This window comes from Camelus dromedarius, chromosome 4 (assembly GCF_036321535.1).
Source record: "Camelus dromedarius isolate mCamDro1 chromosome 4, mCamDro1.pat, whole genome shotgun sequence".
Classification (NCBI taxonomy): Eukaryota; Metazoa; Chordata; class Mammalia; order Artiodactyla; family Camelidae; genus Camelus; species Camelus dromedarius.
The window spans coordinates 70,657,492-70,679,194 of NC_087439.1; the positions used below are offsets into that span (position 1 = coordinate 70,657,492).

The following is a 21,703-nucleotide window of genomic DNA, read 5'->3' on the forward strand; positions in this document are numbered from 1 at the left end:
ATTTGCAAATGATGAGACTGACAAGGGCTTAACTTCTAGAATATATGAATAGTTAATACAATTCAATAACAAAAAACTCCCCAAACCAAAAAACAAACAACCCAATCAAAAAATGGGCAGAAGACCTAAATAGGCATTTCTCCAATGAAGACATCCAGATGGCCAATAGACACACGAAAAGATGCTCACTATCACTATCAGAGAAATGCAAATCAAAACTACAATGAGCTTTCACCTCACACCAGTCAGAATGGCCATCATTCAAAACTCCACAAATGATAAGTACCGGAGAGGGTGTGGAGAATAGGGAACACTTCTACACTGTTGGTGGGAATGTAAATTGGTGCAGCCACTATGAAGAACAGAATGGAGATTCCTTAAAAAACAGAAAATAGTTACCCTATGATACAGCAATCCCACTCCTGGGCATATATCCAGAGAAAACTCCAATTGGAAAAGATACATGCACCCCAGTGTTCATAGCAGCATTATTTACAATAGCCAATACATGGAGGCAACTTAAATGTCCATCGACAGATGACTGGATAAAGAAGATACAACGGAATATTACTCAGCCATAAAAAAGAATGAAATAATGCCATTTGCAGCAACATGGGTGGACCTAGAGATTATAATACCAAATGAAGTAAGTCAGACAGAGAAAGACAAATATCATATGATATCACTTATATGTAGGATCTAAAAGAAATGACACAAATGAACTTATTTACAAAACAGAAAAAGACTCACAGACATAGAAAACAAACTTATGGTTACCAAAGGGAAAGAGGGTGGGGAGGGATAAATTAGGAGTTTGGGATTAGCAGATACAAACTACTATATATAAAATAGATAAGCAACAAGGATTTATTGTATAGCACAGGGAATTATATCCATTATCTTGAAATAACCTATAATGAAAAAGAATATATATATATATATATAAAACTGAATCACTATGCTGTTCACCACACAACATTGTAAATCAACTATACTTCAATTAAAAAAAACAAACAGATTTCAATGAGTCTAGGCACCAAAACTTGCCTCCTGTGGGGCCTACTCCATCTTTGGACACGTCTTGAGCCAAACATTTTTTCCCTGTTACTTCCACTCACTGAAATCCATGCTGTCTCTCCCACACACAACCACAGGATTCAGTGGCAGTGACAGCCAACCTCTGCTTGGTGGGATGTGCGCACCTGCCTGCATAAGTAAAACTCAGGACTAGCCCTGAACTGAGGGCAGTGGGGAAGGACTGTTCAAAGTACTTGATTTCAGGCAGGTTCCCCTGCCCTCTTTGAGGGCACCAAGTGATAACTGCCTGTGTGATGACTGTGAGGTGGAAGCTTATTTCTCATTCTTCACATCTTCTGGGCATAACACACATACCCTTTGATGTCAATGTTGAGTACACGCATATTCAATTCTGTATCTGGCATTAATTGGCATGATTGCTATTTTCTTCCCCACTACCACGACCTAACCCTGATAATTTATTAAAGTTCCTGGGAAAAAAAATCAAATCTCTATCCTAATTTATTCATCAATTACCATTTCTTTTTCAAAAACGGATTTTTAAAAAAACACGGTTCAATATTTATGTGAACCCAGATGTACTCTGGATCACTCATTTTTCCCCAAATCGAAGCCTGATTACAGGTTAGCTAATAGTGCTATAAAGAGTTCTTAAACTGGAGGAGGATTCCATGTGTAATAACAGAAATGAATGAGTCTCTCCCATAGCAACCTGGGCCTGCCTCTGCTACAATACTGTGCTGATATTATCGGTTCTGTGTTTATCTTCCTCTTAGATTATAGGCTCCTTGGAAGGCCAGGGGTGGAGATGACTCATTTCTGCATTCTCAGTGCCTAGCACGGTGTCTGATGCACAGTGGGTGCTCCACATATGCTGTCTAAAGGGAAGGGCAGAGTCCTGTAGGGTCAGAAGATCTTCCTACAGCAGACTGGATGAGTGCTCAGGGATGGAATTTTCTAGGAGCTGTGCTGGATGCTTAGCTAACCTGGCAGGCAGAGCCTCTGACTGGATAGGACTCAGCTGGAGTCTGCAGGGAAGCTTTATAGCAGATGGTTGAAAACATGGGCTCTGGAGCTGGGCGGCCTGACTTAGAATCTTGTTTCTGCCATATGCCAACTGTATGACATTCAGGAGGTTATTTTACTTCTCGATGCTTTATTTTTCTCATCTGTAAAATGGGTAATGTTACCTACTTCTTAGGTTAGTTTTGTGAGTTAAATCAGTTCTTGAATGTAAAACTTAGAGCCTGGCACAGAGTAAGTGTTCAGTAATGTTAGCAATTGTGATTATTTATATCTCTTTCCGTTTCCCTTTTCAATATTTTTATTTCCTATCCTCATCCCCTGAAATGTACAATGCTTCCTACACGCACCAAGTAAAAATGAATGAGCTGTCCTGTGACCAGGCAGGAAATGCACAAATGAAACATGTAGATTCACTTGGACGGCCTGTGTGCCCTTCTTGGTTTGAACTCTCCATCCTTTACTGTACAAGCCTGAGATTTGTGTCTTTCCATAAGGCAATCCCTAAGAATCCAGGAGCTACCATGTCAACAAGAAGGTTTATTTAGGGAGAGCTGGTAACACTGAACATCTGCAAGAAAAGATGGAGTCTTTGGAGCAAGGACTGGTCTGGGAGTCAGAAAGCCGAGTGTGTCCCTGTGAGTCTCATGAAGAAGCAGGCCGAGTTACAAAGTCTTGAAAAGAGTGGACTGGAAAGTGGGCTTTAGTGATGACAAAGCAAGTCTTGGCATGGAAGGATCTCAGATCCCTCACACTGCCCCAGAGCACAACATCCCAGGCCTTTGATAAGAAGAGACAAGGAAAGGGAGAAACAGAGAAGAGACCAAACACTCGTGGGGCTCATGATGGTGGCACTAGCCAGTGCTGTAGACTTGCAGGGACTTCCAAGCTCATGTGGGTCACCCTCCTAACCTCAGCTGATCCGGAGTTCTTAGGTTACATCCCAGTCCTTCTATAATATGGTGCCAAAATTGCTGAACAAAAACATATAACACTAAAGCATTGTGGACACTAAATACACACAAAAAATTTACTGTAAAATTCCTCACTTGCAGCTTCTGGAGGCTCCATAAATATGTTCTTATCTCATTTCCATAGCAATTATCAACCTAATATACTCTACGTGTTGCCTGGAGCAGGACAAGGATCTCAGTCTGTTTTGTGTGCTGACGTATCTCAGATGTCCAGAAAGTGCCAGACACAGAGCAGTTACTAGGTGCTCATCAGGGGTTGAGTGAATGGTGATGATGATGGTATCTCATCCCAGGAAGTACAAACCATAATTCTTCAAGCCCTAAGGGAAGAACTAAACTGTTGTCAAGGGGTAAGAAAAAGGATCGTTTCAGTAATATAAGTGTTTTAGGATGAATTGTGTTCCTCCAAAAGTCATATGAAGTCCACCCTCAGTACCCCAGAATGTGACTGTTATTTGGATCTAGGCTTTTTAAAGAGATAAACTGAAGTCATTAGGGTGGGTCCTAATCCAATATGACTGGTGTCCTTATAAGAAGAGGGGATTTGGACACAGACATAGAGGGAAGACCATGTGAAGACACATGGAGAAGATGGCTCTCTACAAGCCAATGAGAAAGGCCCCAGAAGAAATCAATTCTGCTGACACCTTGACCTTGGACTTCTAGCCTCCAGAATTGTGAGAAAATAAATTTCTGTTGTGTAAGCCACCCAGTCTGTGCTACATTGTTGTGGTGGCCCTAGCAAACTAATACAGTGAGTAATGAATCAAGTTAATTATTTTGAACATTTGTAGCAAAAAACCCTTTTGTTTTGCTGCCCAGAATCATCCTCTCTATTCTATTTTTAATTTTTCCTTTTTGAGACACTTCTCCCCCTCCACACTCTTAGTTCCTGTGGCTCCAGGCTGGGAAAATCAGTGTATTCCATTCCCTTGCCTATGGTGATTCAATTGCCCATGGCCACGTGACCCAATTTGGGTCAGTGATCTAGAGAAGAGAAGCTGGTGGCTATCTCGGTCCCATGGGGAAAGAGTCTGTCTAAGAGGAAACAGGAAAGCAGAGCTCAGCCATGGAGAGAGACAGATTCAGGGCAAATACATGACTCTTGATCAAAGTCCCACCTTGCAGAGCTGGGACTGGGATGTAACCTAAGAACTCCAGATCAGCTGAGGTTAGGAGGGTGACCCACATGAGCTTGGAAGTCCCTGCAAGTCTACAGCACTGGCTAGTGCCACCATCATGAGCCCCACGAGTGTTTGGTCTCTTCTCTGTTTCTGCCTTTCCTTGTCTCTTCTTATCAAAGGCCTGGGATGTTGTGCTCTGGGGCAGTGTGAGGGATCTGAGATCCTTCCATGCCAAGACTTGCTTTGTTCCTGATCAGTTTCTTTTACTCCATGGTCATTTATTTCTAGTTCATTCACCTCTGAGGGGAGCAAAGAATGGAGAGGAAGAGGGCCTGAAGCCAGAGGGCTGTGGGATGAAAAGGGGAGTCCATTTATGGAACATTTAGTAAGTGCCTTCCATGTGCCAGATGCTGTGTTAGATGCTGGGGCAGGAGTCAGTGTCGCAAGGATGGACAAACGCCATCCCCCCACAGGAACTCTCAGCACCCTTAACTGGATGCGAAGCAGAGCTTGGGAGAGTGATGAACTCCTAGACAATAGAGGATTTGCAGTTGCCTTCTAGTTACCTCAAGAATCAGTCTTCTTACAGCAGCAAGTTACGCTGGTAAAACAGTAACAGCTATTTTAGCTACTGTCAATATAAAATGAACTATATTTGCCCGTTTTATAAGTGGTTCAAGGTTATCCTTTCTTGCCTCTGTTCCCTGTCCTCCACCACCCAAGCCAGACACCCAACCGATTCGTCCCCGATGGCTGCCTGTGATTACTGTCCTAATTTGTTCTTTCTTCATCTGCTACAGACTGCCTATTTTCTGTCCCTTCTGATGAAGCAGGAACTCTGAGGGACTTCTGAAGCTGTTTTTGTACCATGCAGAAGTGTATTAACTGGAATTCCTGTGTATGTGTCTATAAAACCCCTCGTCTTCTCAGTGTGAGATCACCTTCAGGAACGGCGTCATGTCGATGTGCAGCTTTCGCGTGTAAAATTCTTTCCTGTTTGAACATATCAGCCCTTTATTTATACAACTTTGAGGCTCTCCTGTCTTCTGAGCTGCTGCCTCCGAGGACTGCTGGGCTCCCTGTGAAGAGAAGCAGAAAGCCCAGCTTTCATAGGAATGATATACAGTGTGACAAGAGCTAGTCCAAATCCCCAAATATTTATAGAAAGCAATTCTTCATCGTGGGAACACTAATAGTAACACCTATTTTTACCATGGAAGACACAGGGGACCCATGCGTATAGAGAATAACCTGAGACTGGTTATTAATTCATACCTGGGGTCGGTGTAATGGGAAACTGGGAAAAGGGACCTTCCTGTGTTCCAGGATTGTAATCATTTTATTTGATCCCCACCACAAACCCTTGAGGCAGGTATTGTTATTCTTATTTCATAGATGAGAAACTGGAGGTTCTGGGAGGTTAAGTAACTTGCCCAAAGCCATACAGCTGGTAAACGGCAGAGCTGAAATCATGGACTATCCCAAACTCCTTTTTTAATGATATCTTTTTGATACTTTGACAGCTTCCATGAACGGTTATCAAATCTGCCTTGCAGCAAACAAAGTTATATCAAGATTCTAGTTTATTTCCAAGTTTAAAATGTATTTGATGTGTTAGAAAGAGGTACTTGAACAAATCTAGCAGAGAGGGAAGGAAGAGTGGGCTGCCAGAGGAGACTGGGAGCCCCTGGGGCTCTCCGATCCCCTGTCTCCACAATCTGCAGATGGGGATGCCTCAGGGCACCACCAAGTACAATCTGCAGTGGCTTTCCAGCCTGTGCCCTTGCTGCAGCCTGGATGATACTTCCAGGATGCAGACCGGACCACATCATTCTCCTGCTTAAAGCCTTCAAAGGCCCTTACTCGCAGGATGAAGGCCAACCTGTTTAAAAGGTTTACAAGACCCTTCCTGCCTGGCTCTGGACTATCTTTCCTGCCTCACTGAGTCATCCAGCAAATATTTATTGAGTGCTTGCTCTATGCCCGGCAGAGGAGATACATGGCAGTGCAAGAAGCATATAGAAGTCTTCACTCTCAGGAAGACTGCACATACGTCCTGCTGAGAGGGAAGAGATAATAAGGAAACAAGTGGAACATAAGTTATGTTTGAAGGTGATTCATGATATAGAGAAAAATAAGGCAGAGAGGGAGTGGGGAGTAGCTGTGGATGATGGTGAAGGCTGCAATTTTAAGCAGACAAGGAAGGCACCCCCCACCGACACCCCTACCCCCTGCAAGAAAGCGATGTTTGAGTGAAGCTCTGAAGAAGGTGAGGGGAGTTTCTGTGGGGCTGACTGTGGGAAGAGCAAGTGCAGAGGACTGCCATCAGTTCCTGGAGCAAGGCTGTCCCACAGCCTGTCCCTCTCCTGGGAACACACCCCTCCCTTCTAACTCTCCTCATCCTTCAGGTCTGTGCCTCCCATGACTCCCCAGGGAACTGAGCACTTCCCACCGCTGCCTGAGGTGACACTCACACTTGTATGGCCACCTCTCCTCCCCGTGAGACTGTAAGCTCCATGAGGGCAGGAACCATGACTGTCCTGTTCCCATGGAACTGCAGTGCTGGACACAGGTCTGGAGATGAATACACATTTGATACATATTTGCTGAACAAAAGAGTAATGATCACACTGGGGGCAAGCTACATGTTATGGCCCAACTCAGTTAAAAAGGGGAGGGCCAGAAAGACGCCTTTCCAGGAAGCACATGTTGACCTCCTGTCTGTCTCTGCGTAGTGCTGGCTCCTCATTCCCAAAGAGGAAAGTTACTAGTTATTTTTCAGGGCTGGTTTGCTGGGGTCACATACATTAATGTGCCATGAGATCACCCTGGGTGTGGATTTGATCATTTCCATATTTTCTAGGAGGCTAACTCTCACGTGGCTGTCTCTCTAGGCATAATTCTCCCTCCCATAACATTTCTATTACTTTTAAGTATTAATGGTGAATTGGCAGTTGGTGGGTCCCCACAGGCAGCCATCCTTCTGATGAACACCCACACCCTTTTCCTATGTTTTGAAATGTGGCTAGAGATAAAGATTTTTCTGGACAACTACATATCCAAATTTTTTTTTTTTTTGTCATCTTAGCCCTATATCTCATTAGCTTTTCAGAGTGAGAGCTCCCCTCCCTGTCTCCAGATCAAATAAAAGCATTTGGTCCAAGCAAGAATCAGACAAAGCATTTCAAGCTCTCTAGCTTCCAAAATCATGCATGAATCACTGGGTGGAATAATAGAAATCAGACAATACTGATTTGAGGGAAGTTTCTCCATTATCTCCAAGAGGAGATTTTGTGTTAGGCTGGAGGACAAAAGCCCAGCCAAGACTAGTTCCAAAGGCTGGAATTGCTTTAACTCCTTTTGTGGGGCTCAGATTAAAGACTGGGGAGTCAAGAGGCTTTGAGAAAAGTCCTTCCAAGTCACTTGACCTATAAATCTTTTGATAAAACAATTCTCTTGACAGTATGGCTTATCTCCCTAATGTTCAGGGGCCATCGATTCTAGCTTGATGGAATGGTTTCAGTGAAGGGTCTAAAGTCACTGGAACGTGCAGTACTGTGTTTGCTTGCTATGTTCCAGTGTTCCAACAAATAAATGATACTGAAAGGAAAGAAGATTAAATACATTAAGAGGATTCTGGGAGGCAGTGGTAAAGGAGAAAAAGTCAGAACGTTGAAACCAGGAAAGAAAGCCATGCTTTGGGGTGGCTTTTCATTTGCTGATATTTATTGGGTGATACTGTGTTAGTTGGACAAACAAACACATAAATAAGCAGGATGATTGATATAGTGGTAAATCTACGAAGACAAGGAAATAGTGAGCGGAATGAGGTTGATGAGGGAGGGGGTGGGGTTTGCCTTTGGGTGATTAGGGGAGACCTCTCCGAGAAAGTGACATGTGAGCAGAGAACTGGGTGACAAGAAGGAGCCAGCCCTGGGAGGATCTATGTTTAGCAGTGAGTGTAGCCCGCATCTGATTATTCAGGGGGGTTCTCTGGAAAGGAAAGTAGAATACCCTGACTTCTAGGCCAGTTCTGCCCCCAGCCTTCGGACTCCATCCCTGACCCTGTGGGGCACCCCTCTGTTTTCTGGGTGGTACAGTCATCATCATCGACACTTGTAGCTCTTAAGGATGGCAGAATAAATAGTAAAGGGGGGTCAAGGTCTCAGGGTGTAGATGGGAGAAAAAACCCGAGGAGAAAGAAAAGGAAAGTGGAGCAAGTAGAAGAAAGCAGAGATGACTGAAATTTTTTTGTCTCTTTTACATGTATACATCAGTGTGAATGATTACAAAACTGATGGAAGGGTGAAATGTTTAGTAGAAAATCAAAACACTTTCCTTCACTTATATTGTACTGTAAATACTCGAATATTTTTATGTTCTGCTAAAAACACCTGGGAGCCTTTCTCTTCAGTAAATGAAACAATAAAGATTAATGAGTTAATTTGGTAAAGCTGATTTGAATTGCACAGAAGCTGTTGTGTAAGCACTTGGCATTTAAAAAGTTATCTGACATTTAAAAGGCGATGACTGTTAATGAATTCAAGAGCTAATCTTATACTCTGACAGACTGAGCCATGGAAAATCCAGGATTATTATCTTGCTGTAAACATAATGTGATTCAGCTGAAAGCCAGAACAAACGACAGCTATCGCTGTGTACAAATATCCATTTGCACACATATATAATGTCAAAAAACCTACAGATGATGTCCATTAAACAAAATAAATATTTCCTTTCTTACTCTTGGATTATAATATCTGAGCTACAAATTCAAGAAATCCTTCTCTCCAATAATTTTTCCTCCTCCTTTCAGCTCATATGTTTTGCAGGGTCACTACCAAGGGTTGGTTCTACAGCCACTGGAACGTCTCACCTTAAGAAGGAAAGGAGATTCTACACCCGACCAGCTAGATCTCTACCACAGAACCACCACAGATACAGATCTGCCCCGCAGGCGTCTCTTTACTTCTCCCACTCCTTTCTAATTGGGGTTCCCCATCTCTGTAGCTGTGGCTTCATGGCTCCAAGAAGAGCTATTGTCCCTCATTAAGGAGGCTGCAACACTCTTGCTGCCTAACTGCCTCCCACGCAGCTCACAACTTCATTCTGCCTGAGAGCGAGCTGCCAAGAGTCTCTGGGAACCTGTGGGCAAGCTGAGCCGGAGGAGGAAAATAGAAGGAAGGAGGGCCTTTGTAGCCAAGATCTGAAACGTGCTACACACCCCACCATTATCTTAATGCATGGAGAGCGGGGTCGGGAGGCCTTTGCTGAAACCCTTATGTGGTCTATCAAGTTGTCACATCAAACCTCTGCGCACACAGGGCGTTTGTCCCCTCCTGTGAGCAAACAAAAGGAAAAGAGTCAGTCACTCCTTTCGACCACCAGGCCCCCTCCTTGGCTGAGAGTCTGTCTCTGACTTCCCTGGAAGGTGGGGGTTGGGGGGGGTGGCTCTGAATCCCAGTGGGGATGGATGGATAAGTCACTGGGGGTGGGGACCAAATCCTGGAAAAGGTACTCCTGCCTGGAGCTATGGGCTGAAGGGCCAGGCAAGTCCCCCTGTGCTTGGCCTTCTCAGGCCCTATTATTTCTTGCCCTTGGCAGCCTGTGGAACTAAAAATGGGCAGTAGGAATGGGGAGATAGCTGAGGAGGGCAGGGAACTCTGCTGGGCTCCCTGTGACTGGGCTGCCTGGGGAGGGATCTGAGTGGGCCCGAGGCTCTGTATACACTATCAACTCAGGTTAAAGGGGAGGGGACCCAGCCTGGGTAAGGCTGGCCACTCGGCTACCCACTCTGAGAACTTGTCTCTGCCACCCACTCTGAGATCTTGTCTCTGCCTAGCTCTTCCTGGCCTGGAGGAGGAGGAGACCTTTAGTCTTTAGGAGGCCAGATATAACACCAGGATCCCAGTCCAACAACCTGGCGGGCCTGCACGTCCTCTTTCTGAGGAGCAGACAGGACCACAGACCACAGTGTGGTTCCACCCACAAGTCTGCCCAGTGGTCCACATGCCCATCACCTGCGTTCCTCCTGCTCATCTTGGCCACCTGACATCCTGGCCCACTTTTTAAGTTCTGAAGGCAATTTGGTGCTGGTGAAATGGGCCGAGTGGACAGTTTTAGAAGGGCTCCACAAAGAGACACAATTTGGTTGGAAGCCTGAGAAGAGCTTTCTGGTCCCCCTCCTGGCATGAATTTTAGTCTCCATCCACTATTTTACACCTCAACTCTACATCCTCCTAAGCATTGAGCAAGTGAATCCAGTAGCTAGCAAACACCAGACCAGGAAGACAAACACAGTAACCTCCAGTCTTAGCTCTGTGACAGACTCACTTGGTGACTTGGCAAGTCATTGAGCTTTCTGTGCCTCAGTTTTTCTACCTCAGTGTTCTCCTCAGGGAGCTTTTGAATAATGAAACCCAGGACGCTTTAATTCCAGGGCTTCGCCTATCTGGAAGTAAATCTTATCCGTGAGTTCTAATTGATATTGTCCTCAGTTTAATTAAGCGCTTTGTTGACACAACAGAATTATTGTTTATTTGGCTTAGCAGGAGCTGGAGGAGAACAATTTTAAGCCAAAATAGGTATCTTTTCTGCCCCAGGGGACATAGAAACTAGTTTTTTCTGTGAGGGGGTGTCTGGCTGCATTCAGGCTGGAATTCTGCCTGTATCTGAGAGATGAAGTGTCCTATTTTAGATGCGGAGGTGGGACCTGGTAGGGTGCAGGGTGGGAAACCTGAACCGGTCCTTAGCTTCTTCTAACTCCAAACTTGAACCCCAAACTGTGTGCCTTCCATTTTTACATTGGCTCTGGTGTGACTTTTCCAATCTAACAACTAAGAGACAGGGAATTTCAATTTATAAACTGATTTCATTGTGAAAAGTGAAATTTTCACTAGAAAAAGAAATGCTACCCGTAGTGCTTTGATTCCTACACTGGCTCGTAAAAACCTATTTCACCCATAATTTAGCTGGGCTAAGGAGCTGAACTAGTTCTGGTGATGCTGGGACAGCAGAGGGCCGGAAAAAGAAAGACGTCCTTTCCTTTTCTTTCCTGCCCCCTTCCCCTCCATTGCCCACCTGTCCTCTGCCCTCTGTGTTCCTGGGCAGCCATGTGCTGTGGGGTTTGGGGCCCTGCAGGATACAGTGTTCCCTGCTACCAAATTCTCTGCCTCTCACCCCGCCACCCAGATCTTCAGCTGTGCTCCCTTAGGTGCAGGGCACAATGAGATATGAGAAACCCAAAGAATCTGTAATAGGTAGAATTACATAGAGTAGGGAAACAAAATTCCAGACAGCATGGAGGATATTTGGGGTGTGTGTGTCTGAGCTTGGGGGATGAGGGGGATTGGGGGTGGAAATGGTAGGTAGATTGGCTCATAGTTCTTTAAGTTATTCCTGCCATTCAAGCTTCTCCTTTTCTACATCTGAACACTGAGATTATATACAAGTTCCAAGTTCTGTTTTATAATAGTTTTCAAGTGAGGGAATAGAATAATAACTACTATTGTAAATTACTGAGATTGCCTAGTGACAAGCATTGTGCTAATCCTTTCTCATATGTTGTTTCATCTAATCCTTGTCCTGACCCCATGAGGGAAATAGCCTTACCCCTGGCAGACGAGGAAGTTGAGCCTCAGAGAGGTTAAATAACCTGCCTGAAGCCACACAGTCAATATGGAAGAAGCTGGGATCTAAAAGCAGCTCTGTGGGATTCCCAAACCAGTAGGATTTTTGGCAAGTGCAGATCACATGCTGAATGTGGTCCTGTATGTCGTGACATCTTTTTGCTCATAGGTAAAATGGGGACAATAACTGTACTTACCTCCTAAGGATGTTGTAAGGATTAAGGGAGATAGTCCTAAACCCTGAACATAGTAGAAACCTCAAAAACTTTGGCTGTTATTACCATTTAAAAAAACCCTCTCAAGATAATGGAGGGATAATTGTTGAAGCTTATGTTAGGTACATGGAGGTTCATTATACTATTCTTTCTATTTTTGCATACATTTGAAGTTTTCCATAATGAAAATAAAAAAGAAAAAGAAATTGGGCACATATCATGTGCCTGGTTAGAACTAGCAGCCAACAGATCAATAAACACAGACTTACTGGAATAAATCATAGTCACAGTGAAAATTTAACAAATAAAAGCCTCAATTTTGTAATTAAACACAAATCCCTCTCAGTAAATTATCCTTAAATTGTCAATGGAGTTTTTGGGCTGACAAAGTAATCCTGTGGGTAAGTTTGAAACAGAAGATGAGGTTTGCTTAGATGTTCAAAAAAACCTTTGAATCAAGTTCCCCAACCAAAGCTATTTACAAAACCAGGGAGAGAGAAAGGGGGAAGGAAAGAAGAGGGGCAGGGGTGGGGAAATGCTGTGCCATGCCTTTAGAAATGAGAAACAGAAGGTGGGGAGTAAAGGGTCCTGCTCTCTATGGGGACATGCAGTTAATTCTCCCAGGCATCCCTGCTAGCCAATCTCACTTATTAGCCTCAAAAAGACTTCCAAGAAGGATGCTTAGTGACATCTCCAATCTGCACAGGACCCAAAGCTTTTGCAGAGAGTGAAATACCACATCGTGACAACCAACAGCAGGAAGTACCTGGGGATGGTGTGAGTTGTTACTGAAAGATCAGCTTAACTCCCATATCATTTCACTGGAAATAAAACAAATGCAATCTTCAAATTCTGCTTAGAGGATTATGGGCTTTTTCTATCCAGGACACGGACCTTAATGTCAATAAGAGATTTATCTGTCATTTTTTTTTTTCTTTTTTTCCTGGCTACCATGTGGCAGGAACTATGTACTCTTAGATAACAGCTAAAAAGTTCGACAAAAGGCAGGGTATGGTTCAGAAGGACACTGAAACAAAAGGTTACCTTTGTACGCTTGCACAAAAACTTAGTGTGTCTACAGGTGTTCTTTTTTTTCCTCCTGAAAGAGGAAGGCTGAAATGGGATATGAACACCATCTGTGAAACCACCAAGGAAACAGATGGGGTAAACATAGGTTTATTCAAGTGAAATCCTTAGCGCGCTAGAATTACAGACTACTCTTTGAAATCCGAAAGAGGTAAATTTAGGACACATAATATCAAAAATAAATTTATACTGCTGTAAACTCATGAAACCTGAACTCAAGAGATAATATAGGTCAAAATAGAAGGGGCTTTGTGAAATAGGAAAAAGGGACATAATTCTTGTTTAACAGGATTTTTAGGACACTACCAAAGTTCTAATCCCCACAAAGCAACAAAACAAAACCCAAGATAAAGCAAGTGAGAAGGGATGTTTGCTCTCCCTAACAAAGAGACAAAACTGACAACGTGAAAATGGGTGAGATGGTTTCTTTCTTATTTTAAACAAAGAGATACAATGATTCTTGGGAAATCTAATTAAGGTTTGAGCTTGTACTTTGATACTTTTTACTGACAACCTCTCTGCCCCGACAACTCCATAGGCCAGTGGGATCAGGGCCACTCTTGTCCCAAACTTAACATAGATGGATCTGGATGGACTAGAGAGTTTCATACTTTGAAATCCAGACTTTTCAGAAAAATAGGTGAATTCGTTGCCACCAAAAGTCGAGGATCAGAGGGATAAAACACTGAAAATGGGGTTGAAATCCTTAAAAGGAGAATTCTGATAGCCCTATCCAACCATTTAACAAAAACTGAATAAAGGTAAATAATTTTAACTAACAGTAGTTAACAAATAATGACACTATGGTGTGGACCCTTGTTTAGCTTGCTGTATATTTGCTGTTTACTCTGACTCCTGATCATTTTAAGCCAGACTTGAATAAAACCAGCTCTCCTCATGATGCATTTTTCTTCCTTACAGGGAGAGTTTTGGGGAAAAAAAAAAAAAAGAAAAAAAGAAAAACAATGAAAAATCAGGAAGACAAAATAAAAACAGAAAAACTCAACCCCAAACATCCCTAATGTCAAATTAGCATGATTGCACTTTATTGCGTGCATTATTTGCAAGTTTTTTCTTTATAGATACATTAATTTTTTTACATAGTTGACATCACTTTGATTTCCGCTTTTCAAATGAAATTAGGATTCTCAAAGAGGGGCGGGGCAGGGGTATGTGTGACTTTTGCCCTTCAGGGGACATCTAGCAAGGACTGGAGACATTTTTGATTGTCACAAACAAGGGGGTTGTGCTACTGGTATCTAGTGGGTAGCTCAACATCCTAGAATGCACAGGACAGCTCAAAAACAAAGAATATCTGGCCTCAAATGGCAATGGTGTTGAGGCTGGGAAACCCTGAGTTAAACCTTTTGTCTTAAATCAGTTTCTAGCATGAAAAAGTACCATTTTTTAAAAGCAGAATTAAACTCCTCACAATTAACTTAATCACTTCTCTGGCTGTTTCCAATTTTTCCCATTATAGATAATGCTGCAATGGACATCTTCACTCACTCTTTTTCCTGTTAAATTATTTTCTTAGGATACATTTCCAGAAGTCAAAAATAACTGAATCAATGGGTACGAATGTTTTTTCACATTTCACAAGTCATACTGCCATCTTGCTTTACAAGTGGACTGAAACAAATTACCACCCACCAGAAGTGTAAAAGTGTACCAGTTTTACCCAAACCTCAGCAGTGCTGGGTGTTACCATTAAAAAATGTGAGAGGAGGCACACATCTCATATATAAAACGGTATCTCCAGTTTGCTTCAATTTGAATATAAATTGCTACTCAGGATGAATATTGTTTCCTTATTTGTTTTCTATTATTTTTGATATGAATTGTTTATGTCTTTTGCTTATTTTTCTAACTGGTGTTCAATGTTTTTCTTTTAAAATTGAATATGATCTTTACTGAGTTTAGATAATAATGCTATTGTAGTTAATGCAATTATTTTCTCACTTTTTTTTTTTTAAGTTTTACTTTCTCCCTGCACAGGATAACACTTACTGTTAGAATTTTCATACTCTTTTTACATGCTGGTCACCTCCCTCAACCTTTGGCCTCTACACAGAGAGGCCCTGGGGAAGAGGAAAAGCTTCTCTAGTGATTGATGTCAGCCACCCCCAGGTAAGAGCAGTACTTGGTCTCTGACCTTATCCCAGGAACTAATTTCGCTTAATCAAATGAAAGGCCTGAGGAGGAGCCATGAGGCAAAAAGTAAAATATATGTGAAGGAGAATACCAGATTCTGTGAGGTGTTTGAAGGACCTGCATTTAAAAAAGGGCACCATACCTTTAGGACTTCAGAACTGGCAATGCTCCACATGCAGCTATTAATATGCAAAAAATGCCTTCATAAATACTTGATTCCGTTCACAGTGGGGAGGCAGTTCATTTGAAAGAGGAAATGGGAGCTTGGAGTTGAAACATGTCTGCTTGTCTCCTTTTTCTTTTTTCATTTCTCTTTTCATCTCCACATTTCCCCTTGTAGGTTTCTTTCCCCGTCTCTCCCCAATTTAACCCCCTCCTCCAACTCTTAGGAAGTTGCTGATGTCTATTTATGGGTTTACCGCCGAGGCCCTGATTCTCCTCCGGGTGTGGAAGGGCTGCCTCAGGAGTTAAGTCCCACGGATGCCACCTTGTGTGCTGAAGGCCGGAGCCGTATTCCTCCGCGCTCGGGGCCCCAGCGCCGCTCGCTGCATCGCAACCGCACGGCGGAGGGTTTTCAGTCCTACCAGCAGGGAGCACCAGAGGCAGCTTCCAGAACCGGGGAAATCCGGGAACCTAGTCACGTCTGCAAAGCACCGTCTGGCTTTCTCTCTTCCCCGCCCGTCAGAAACTGTTTTCCAAATCGAGGTATGGGACTTGTCGTTCAAGCATGGTGATGCCAAAATAGTCCACCTTTAGGGTTTTGTTTCCTCGCAGCTAGCACACTGATAAAAAAGTAAAAGTACTTTGTGTGACTGAACTCCTGACACGGTCAGACCCCAGTGAAGGGAGGGAGGGGAGTCACGGGGGGGAATTAATGGAAAGGAACGAAGAGCAGAAACCTCTGATGCTGATAAAGATCAGTTTTGTGTGATATCCTAGCCTGCTTCAGAGTGGGAAGGCGACAGTGGAAGGACTCCGCTGGATTTGCCAGTGCCCCGTCAAGGTACGTAACTGAAATCGGCGGGGCAGAAATTTGTTTCTAAATCCTTTCCAGATGCTTTATAGTAAACATGAAATTAGTCATTTACATGGAGGAGTTTGAGGAAGTAGTTAAAATTGAAGTCGGTGATTAATCTAATAAAAAGCCATTAGCCTCAAGAAGTAAGGGGGTGGGGGAGGCGCAGAAGACACATCCCCTCCCCCACCCTCCCCCATTTTCTCTGCGTTTGGGGGTCGGTGGGGGTTTTCCAGACGTTTCCTCAAATGGCTTTCCTTTCAGGGGCTAGTTTTCTAAAGGAAATAAGACTACTGTGCCTTGAGGAAACCGACTGGTTCTAGTGGGAACACCCCCCACCCCTTCACAGAGGAGGCACATGCAGTGCTCCGAGAGAGCCGGGTTTGCCAGGCCTCGCAAGGGAAACCCAGGATTAGAGTTTAAGACTGCCGGTCTGGTATTCCTCTTTCTGACTGCAAGGTTAATAATTCAGTCTCGGACTTAATTTGACATGACTGAGCCACTCTTTTATTGCAGGTGATATGAGGTCTCCAGAAATACACGCAGGGGGCTGTGTGAATTTGGAGTGTGTTTAGAATATGAGGTACTGGCAAGGCCTTGGAGTTGTGGAATTATGGAAACATAGCATAGTATACTGTCCTCAGTCACGGACTCTCTTGAAAAAGAAAACTTTCTAGATCCCTGATAAGGGGTGTCTTCAAAGCAGGCATGTAAAAAAACGTGCAAATGTTGGTTCTCTGGCTCCTCAGTAGCAGGAAGGGTCAACTCAGCTGTGTGTCACCTCAGAGGAGGCCTGACCCCGGCCTGGGGTTCTAACAGTGAGAGTTCACGTCTTCCTTAGAACCCAGCTAGGCACCCATAGGCAAACAAAACTACCTTTATTATTCTTGTTTTTTAATGAGTGTGAGGGAAGAGGAGAAAGCCAGGAAGTTGGAGATAAGGGAGAAATGGAGACCTTGCTGATGCCCCTACCGGCCCCCTCCCCAGGCTGTCGCTCTGCAGGGAGAGACCTGAGAGAGCCCTGGGCTGTGCTGCTTCTGCCTTGGCTTCTCTGAGACCCACCAAGCACTAGGAATCCCCCTGAGTCGTCTCTTTAGAGTGAACCTGAAGACAGCCCCAGCCTCAAAGTTTCAATGGAAGGGACAAATTTATAAACATTTGTGAACGTATGTCCTTGAACCACTAATAGATAATCTTAGTCCATCCAGATAAAGCATTTTTCTCCTTTCTTCACAGGATCCTTGTGCTTTTTTCTGGATTGCTGTTTTCCCTTCCCCAGTAGGAATGAGAATTGGAGTGGGGAAAAAAAAATGGGCCCATTGGCACAAAGTCTTAGTGCTTCGGTGGAGGATGCCTTTCCATGTTTCCTTGTTCCCTTTTGGACTTTGCAGACGTCAGGGAAAGGCCTATTCAGCTTGTTCGTGCTCGTGAAGAGCCAGACAAAACAGTCCAAGTTGAGTTAAGACATTCCAAGTCTATGAGTTAAGGAACCTCTGCGATTTTATAGGCTACTTGTCTCATTTAATTGATGAGGCAAATGAGGCCCAGAGAGGTGAAGAATCTCACCTAGGGGCACACAGGAAGCAGGGACAAGCACCCAGAAGTCCTGATTCCCAGTCTCATACTCATGCAGAGTCAATACTGTACTGTACCTGCTTCTCTGGCATTTGGGTCAAAGGTGAGGTTTCATTAAGATTCATGTGAAGATCAGTTCTGGATTCATTATTTTCTGTGATGAAAATCAGAAAAGGATCAGAGTTGTCAGATCTAGGTCTTATGAATTTTTATATTTACTGTATACCTAGTTCATATGCGTAAGAGTATAAACACACGTATGCACATGGCATTCATACTTACCAGATAACACCTGTAACCTCTATAGGCATAGTCTAAATGCCATGTTAAATATAATGCTGAGACCTTATATTCAAATTTCTATTTTTCATGTTCTGGTTGCTCTTTAAAAGAACAAAAGTAAATTCTTTGTGCTACTAAAATTCAGATAAAGCTGAAATTAAAAAGGAAATATTGATGGAAAAAAAATCTGCTGATACTGTTGAATATAAATTTTGTATGATCCTACTTCACTGAAGTAGGAAAATGCTTCTGCAACCTTCCAGATAGAGAGATCAGAGACTTCCCTTTTCCCTCATGATGTGGAGGGGCAACAGAAGAGGTGGAAACAGGAAGCAAACAAAGGCAAAGGCCAAAAAGAGGCTGGTGGGAGGGGACTAATGGAAATCATGGTGCTCATGCTGAAGCAGGCACCGCGCAGACACTGACATGGGGGTGGTGTGTAATTTGCATGACTCTTCTCTATGGCTGTGCTACCATGCTCTCTACAGGTGTGGAAGCTGAGGCTCAAAAGGTAAAGTAACCTACCCCAGAGGATACAATTAGTGAGGTTTTGAGTAAGGGGTCTGAGTCCAAGACTGTCTGACTCAAACCTCAAGCTGCAAAAGGGTAGGATTTATTTTGTTTTTTTTTTCCCTTATGAAAGTAAATTTAATGTTTATAAAGGAATGTTTATTTGAGGAACAGATTTAGCTAAGCGCATGGCTCTTCTGACAAGGATTTTAGTCTCTTGTTTGGGCCTAGTGTCCAACAAAATGTTCTTTCCATACTTGCTACTCCTAAGTAGCCATATGTGACTCTGCCTCTTTGTCCCTTTGACCTGAAGCCTCTACTCATTACTTGTGGGCTGCCCTTCCCTTTTCTGTTGTTTCTCAGCTGTTCTCTTCTGTCCTGTTTGCTCCTGTGCAGATTTGAAACATTTCTTATTTAAGACATATGGGGAAATTGAGGCCCAGAGTGTGGTTTCATGTGATTGGTTCAAGGCCATAACTTGAAATAGTGCAAGACCAGACCTAGAACCCTGATCTCCTGTTTTAGCATCTCCTACTTTCCCCTCCACCTCACACTGCCTCCTCTTCGCCTCCCTTGATCTTGCCACATCACTGCTGCTTGGCCACGATCCAGCCTCTGGACAAATCCAGCCCAACAGAAATGTGTTGTGTTGAGGTTCACTCCACCGTGGCTTGGAAGGAACCATGGGTCTCTTAGAAATGAAACTTATAAATTCTAATGCATAAGGAAAGTTCTTGCAACATCAGGAGAATGAATCAGTCAGCCAGAGTTCAAGAAATGTAAACACATTTTTAGATAGGAGACTGAAAAATTGCTTAAGACTTCTCCATCTCTTGGGTCAAGACCCTGATAATTTACTGAGGTCCAAGCTGTCAAGGAGGAGACACAACTCAAACTGCATTCCTGGGAGATAAAGCAATGGGGGTGGTAAAACTTCCTCTCTGAACCCCGTGGCAGGACCTACCCCTCTAATCAAGCTGAAGAAACTGACTAACCCATCGACCAGCGCAGGCAACAGGCTATGAACACAGGCCCTGTTCTTTCCCGTTGTTCTGGAGCTGGTATGTACATTCACAGACTACAGACTACACAACTTCCAGGCCTGCCTGAAACTGGAAGCTCAGAGTCTTTCTGTGATGAACATGTCTGCCACTAAAGAGATAAACAGAAAAAACATTCCTTCCCTGGCTGCCCACCATCAGGCCTGAGTAGATTTTCAAACGCTAGCATTAATCTAGCCACAGGCTTTTAGCAAGGAGATAGCATTCCCACCAGATAATCAGGCAATTTCAGAGATGACCCTTACTAGATAGGGTTTCATCCCAAACCTCCTCTGCCTTCTTCAGATCATGGGATCCTTCAGCAAACACTCAAAAGTTGAAAAGCAGGAGAGAGCATCTGATAGTAGCATGGAATATGGGTGCCTTAAAATTGCCTTCTGTTTCAACCTATTGGCCATATTTAATTCTCAAGTTGTTGTTTATTGTTTTAAATAAAAATGAAACACTGTCATATTAATTTCCATTTTTCAGAAACCTTATTTCCCTTGGTACAGGATGGTCTGGTGAGGCCCATCAGATATCAAAATAGAGAGTGAACTTCAAAAAGTTACCTTATCAGGCAAAGTGGGCCACCTGGCTCCTTCCTAAATGCATGCCAGGGTTTCTAAGAGAACATCAGACCTGCAGGCTCCAAAGTGGTCAGATAGTCAATGGGTACAGGGCAGGAGCTATTGGAAGTGCTGGCGGGAGCCTCTTTAAATATGTGTAGGGCCTTCTCCCACACATACCATTTCTGAGGCATGAGTGCCCTTCGATTTCTATTATGTACTCATGGAACTTCCCCCATAACTTGCAGTGGTTCATCAGTGAGCAGGGGATGTATCCGTTGCCAAACAGATCTCAGCAAGTGCCTTTGCCATTTCACAGCTTTGCATGTGGACTTGCAGCAGAAAGCAATAGGAGGAGTCCTAAAAGTCAGCCTTTGTACCTTCATGGTTTTGTATTTTTGGTCAAAAATGGAAAATGCAAAGGCAAATTCCAGATTATTAAAAAAAATATTCTTCTCAGTATAAACTAAACTATAAAAGGAAAGATAATTCTGGTCCCTTTACATAGTCGTGCTGACCTTTCCTTAAGAATGATATCTAAAAATACTTTATATGATATGACTCAAGATGCCTATGACCTGTAGAGCTTTTGTCATAATAAATCTTGAGTCTGCTTGTTTAATGCAGGAGACCCAGACCCAAGATGGCCTTTTGGTACTGTCATTATCAAATTCTTGGAACAAGATTTAAGACCTTGTTTATGCTACACATTTTCACTTTAAATCTTCCTGGATGAGGAGGAGGGTGAGATGGGCATATCAAACAGTTGCTTAAGACCTGAGAAAGTCTCCAGCCTAAAGACGTACCCCAGAAAGCTCTATTAAAGGAGCCAAGTGGACAGATCTAGAAGGTATGAGTCAGACTGAATTTAAATATGGAAATGCCTAGTAAATGCAAGGACAATATTTTTCTTCCAATTTGGAATAACAGTTCTTTTACTTACTTATATCTTTATAGGCCAAGGCTAGCTCAGTCTCAAGGGTCTGGCTTTAGCTTTGGGAATACCAACTTCTCTCAAAAGCCCATAAATTATTTTTTATGTAGAGGTCCAAAGGTACATGGCAGTCTACCAAGCCCCAAATGGAAAGCGAGCTAAGATGATAGAATTTAAATTCAAGTTGTGTAGCAACAAAATATCAACTACATGAGGAACCCTTCAATCAGTATACATCATAGGATTAATAAGGATATCTGTGGTGGAAGATGGTGTGGAAGAAGAGAATTCAAAAAAGAGGCTGAAGGTGGAGCTTCATCCAAAGCAGCCAACCAACCTCAGTTCAATATGCTGCAGAAAATACTATTCTTGGTCACTTGCTCTCAAACAAGTGTGGACATCTGGTCTCCCAACCTCTAGTCTTACCCCTTATAGTCTATTTTCTACATAGCTGGGAGAGTCATCTCTCTAAAATAAAAATCTGGTTATGTCAATTCCTGCATAAACAGAATCTCACAGCCTTTGGGATAAATTCC

General features: G+C 43.3%; 1 protein-coding gene and 1 long non-coding RNA gene across 3 annotated transcripts in view; one reads left to right on the top strand and one right to left on the bottom strand.

The window, feature by feature from the left end:
* Positions 1-21,703, bottom strand: part of KIAA2012 (KIAA2012 ortholog) — a 108,809-nt gene that overhangs the window by 39,142 nt on the left and 47,964 nt on the right. For both annotated transcript variants that reach the window (XM_031451980.2, XM_064485099.1), the window contains 2 exons: positions 17,910-17,986; positions 5,101-5,238 (listed from right to left, as the gene is read on the bottom strand). In XM_031451980.2, the coding sequence (XP_031307840.2) occupies positions 5,101-5,238; positions 17,910-17,986 (215 nt within the window). The remainder of the gene's footprint in view (positions 1-5,100; positions 5,239-17,909; positions 17,987-21,703) is intronic.
* Positions 15,697-21,703, top strand: part of LOC135321151 (uncharacterized) — a 133,768-nt gene continuing 127,761 nt past the window's right edge. Inside the window, exon 1 of the long non-coding RNA XR_010380665.1 lies at positions 15,697-16,245. This is a non-coding gene — a long non-coding RNA (uncharacterized LOC135321151). The remainder of the gene's footprint in view (positions 16,246-21,703) is intronic.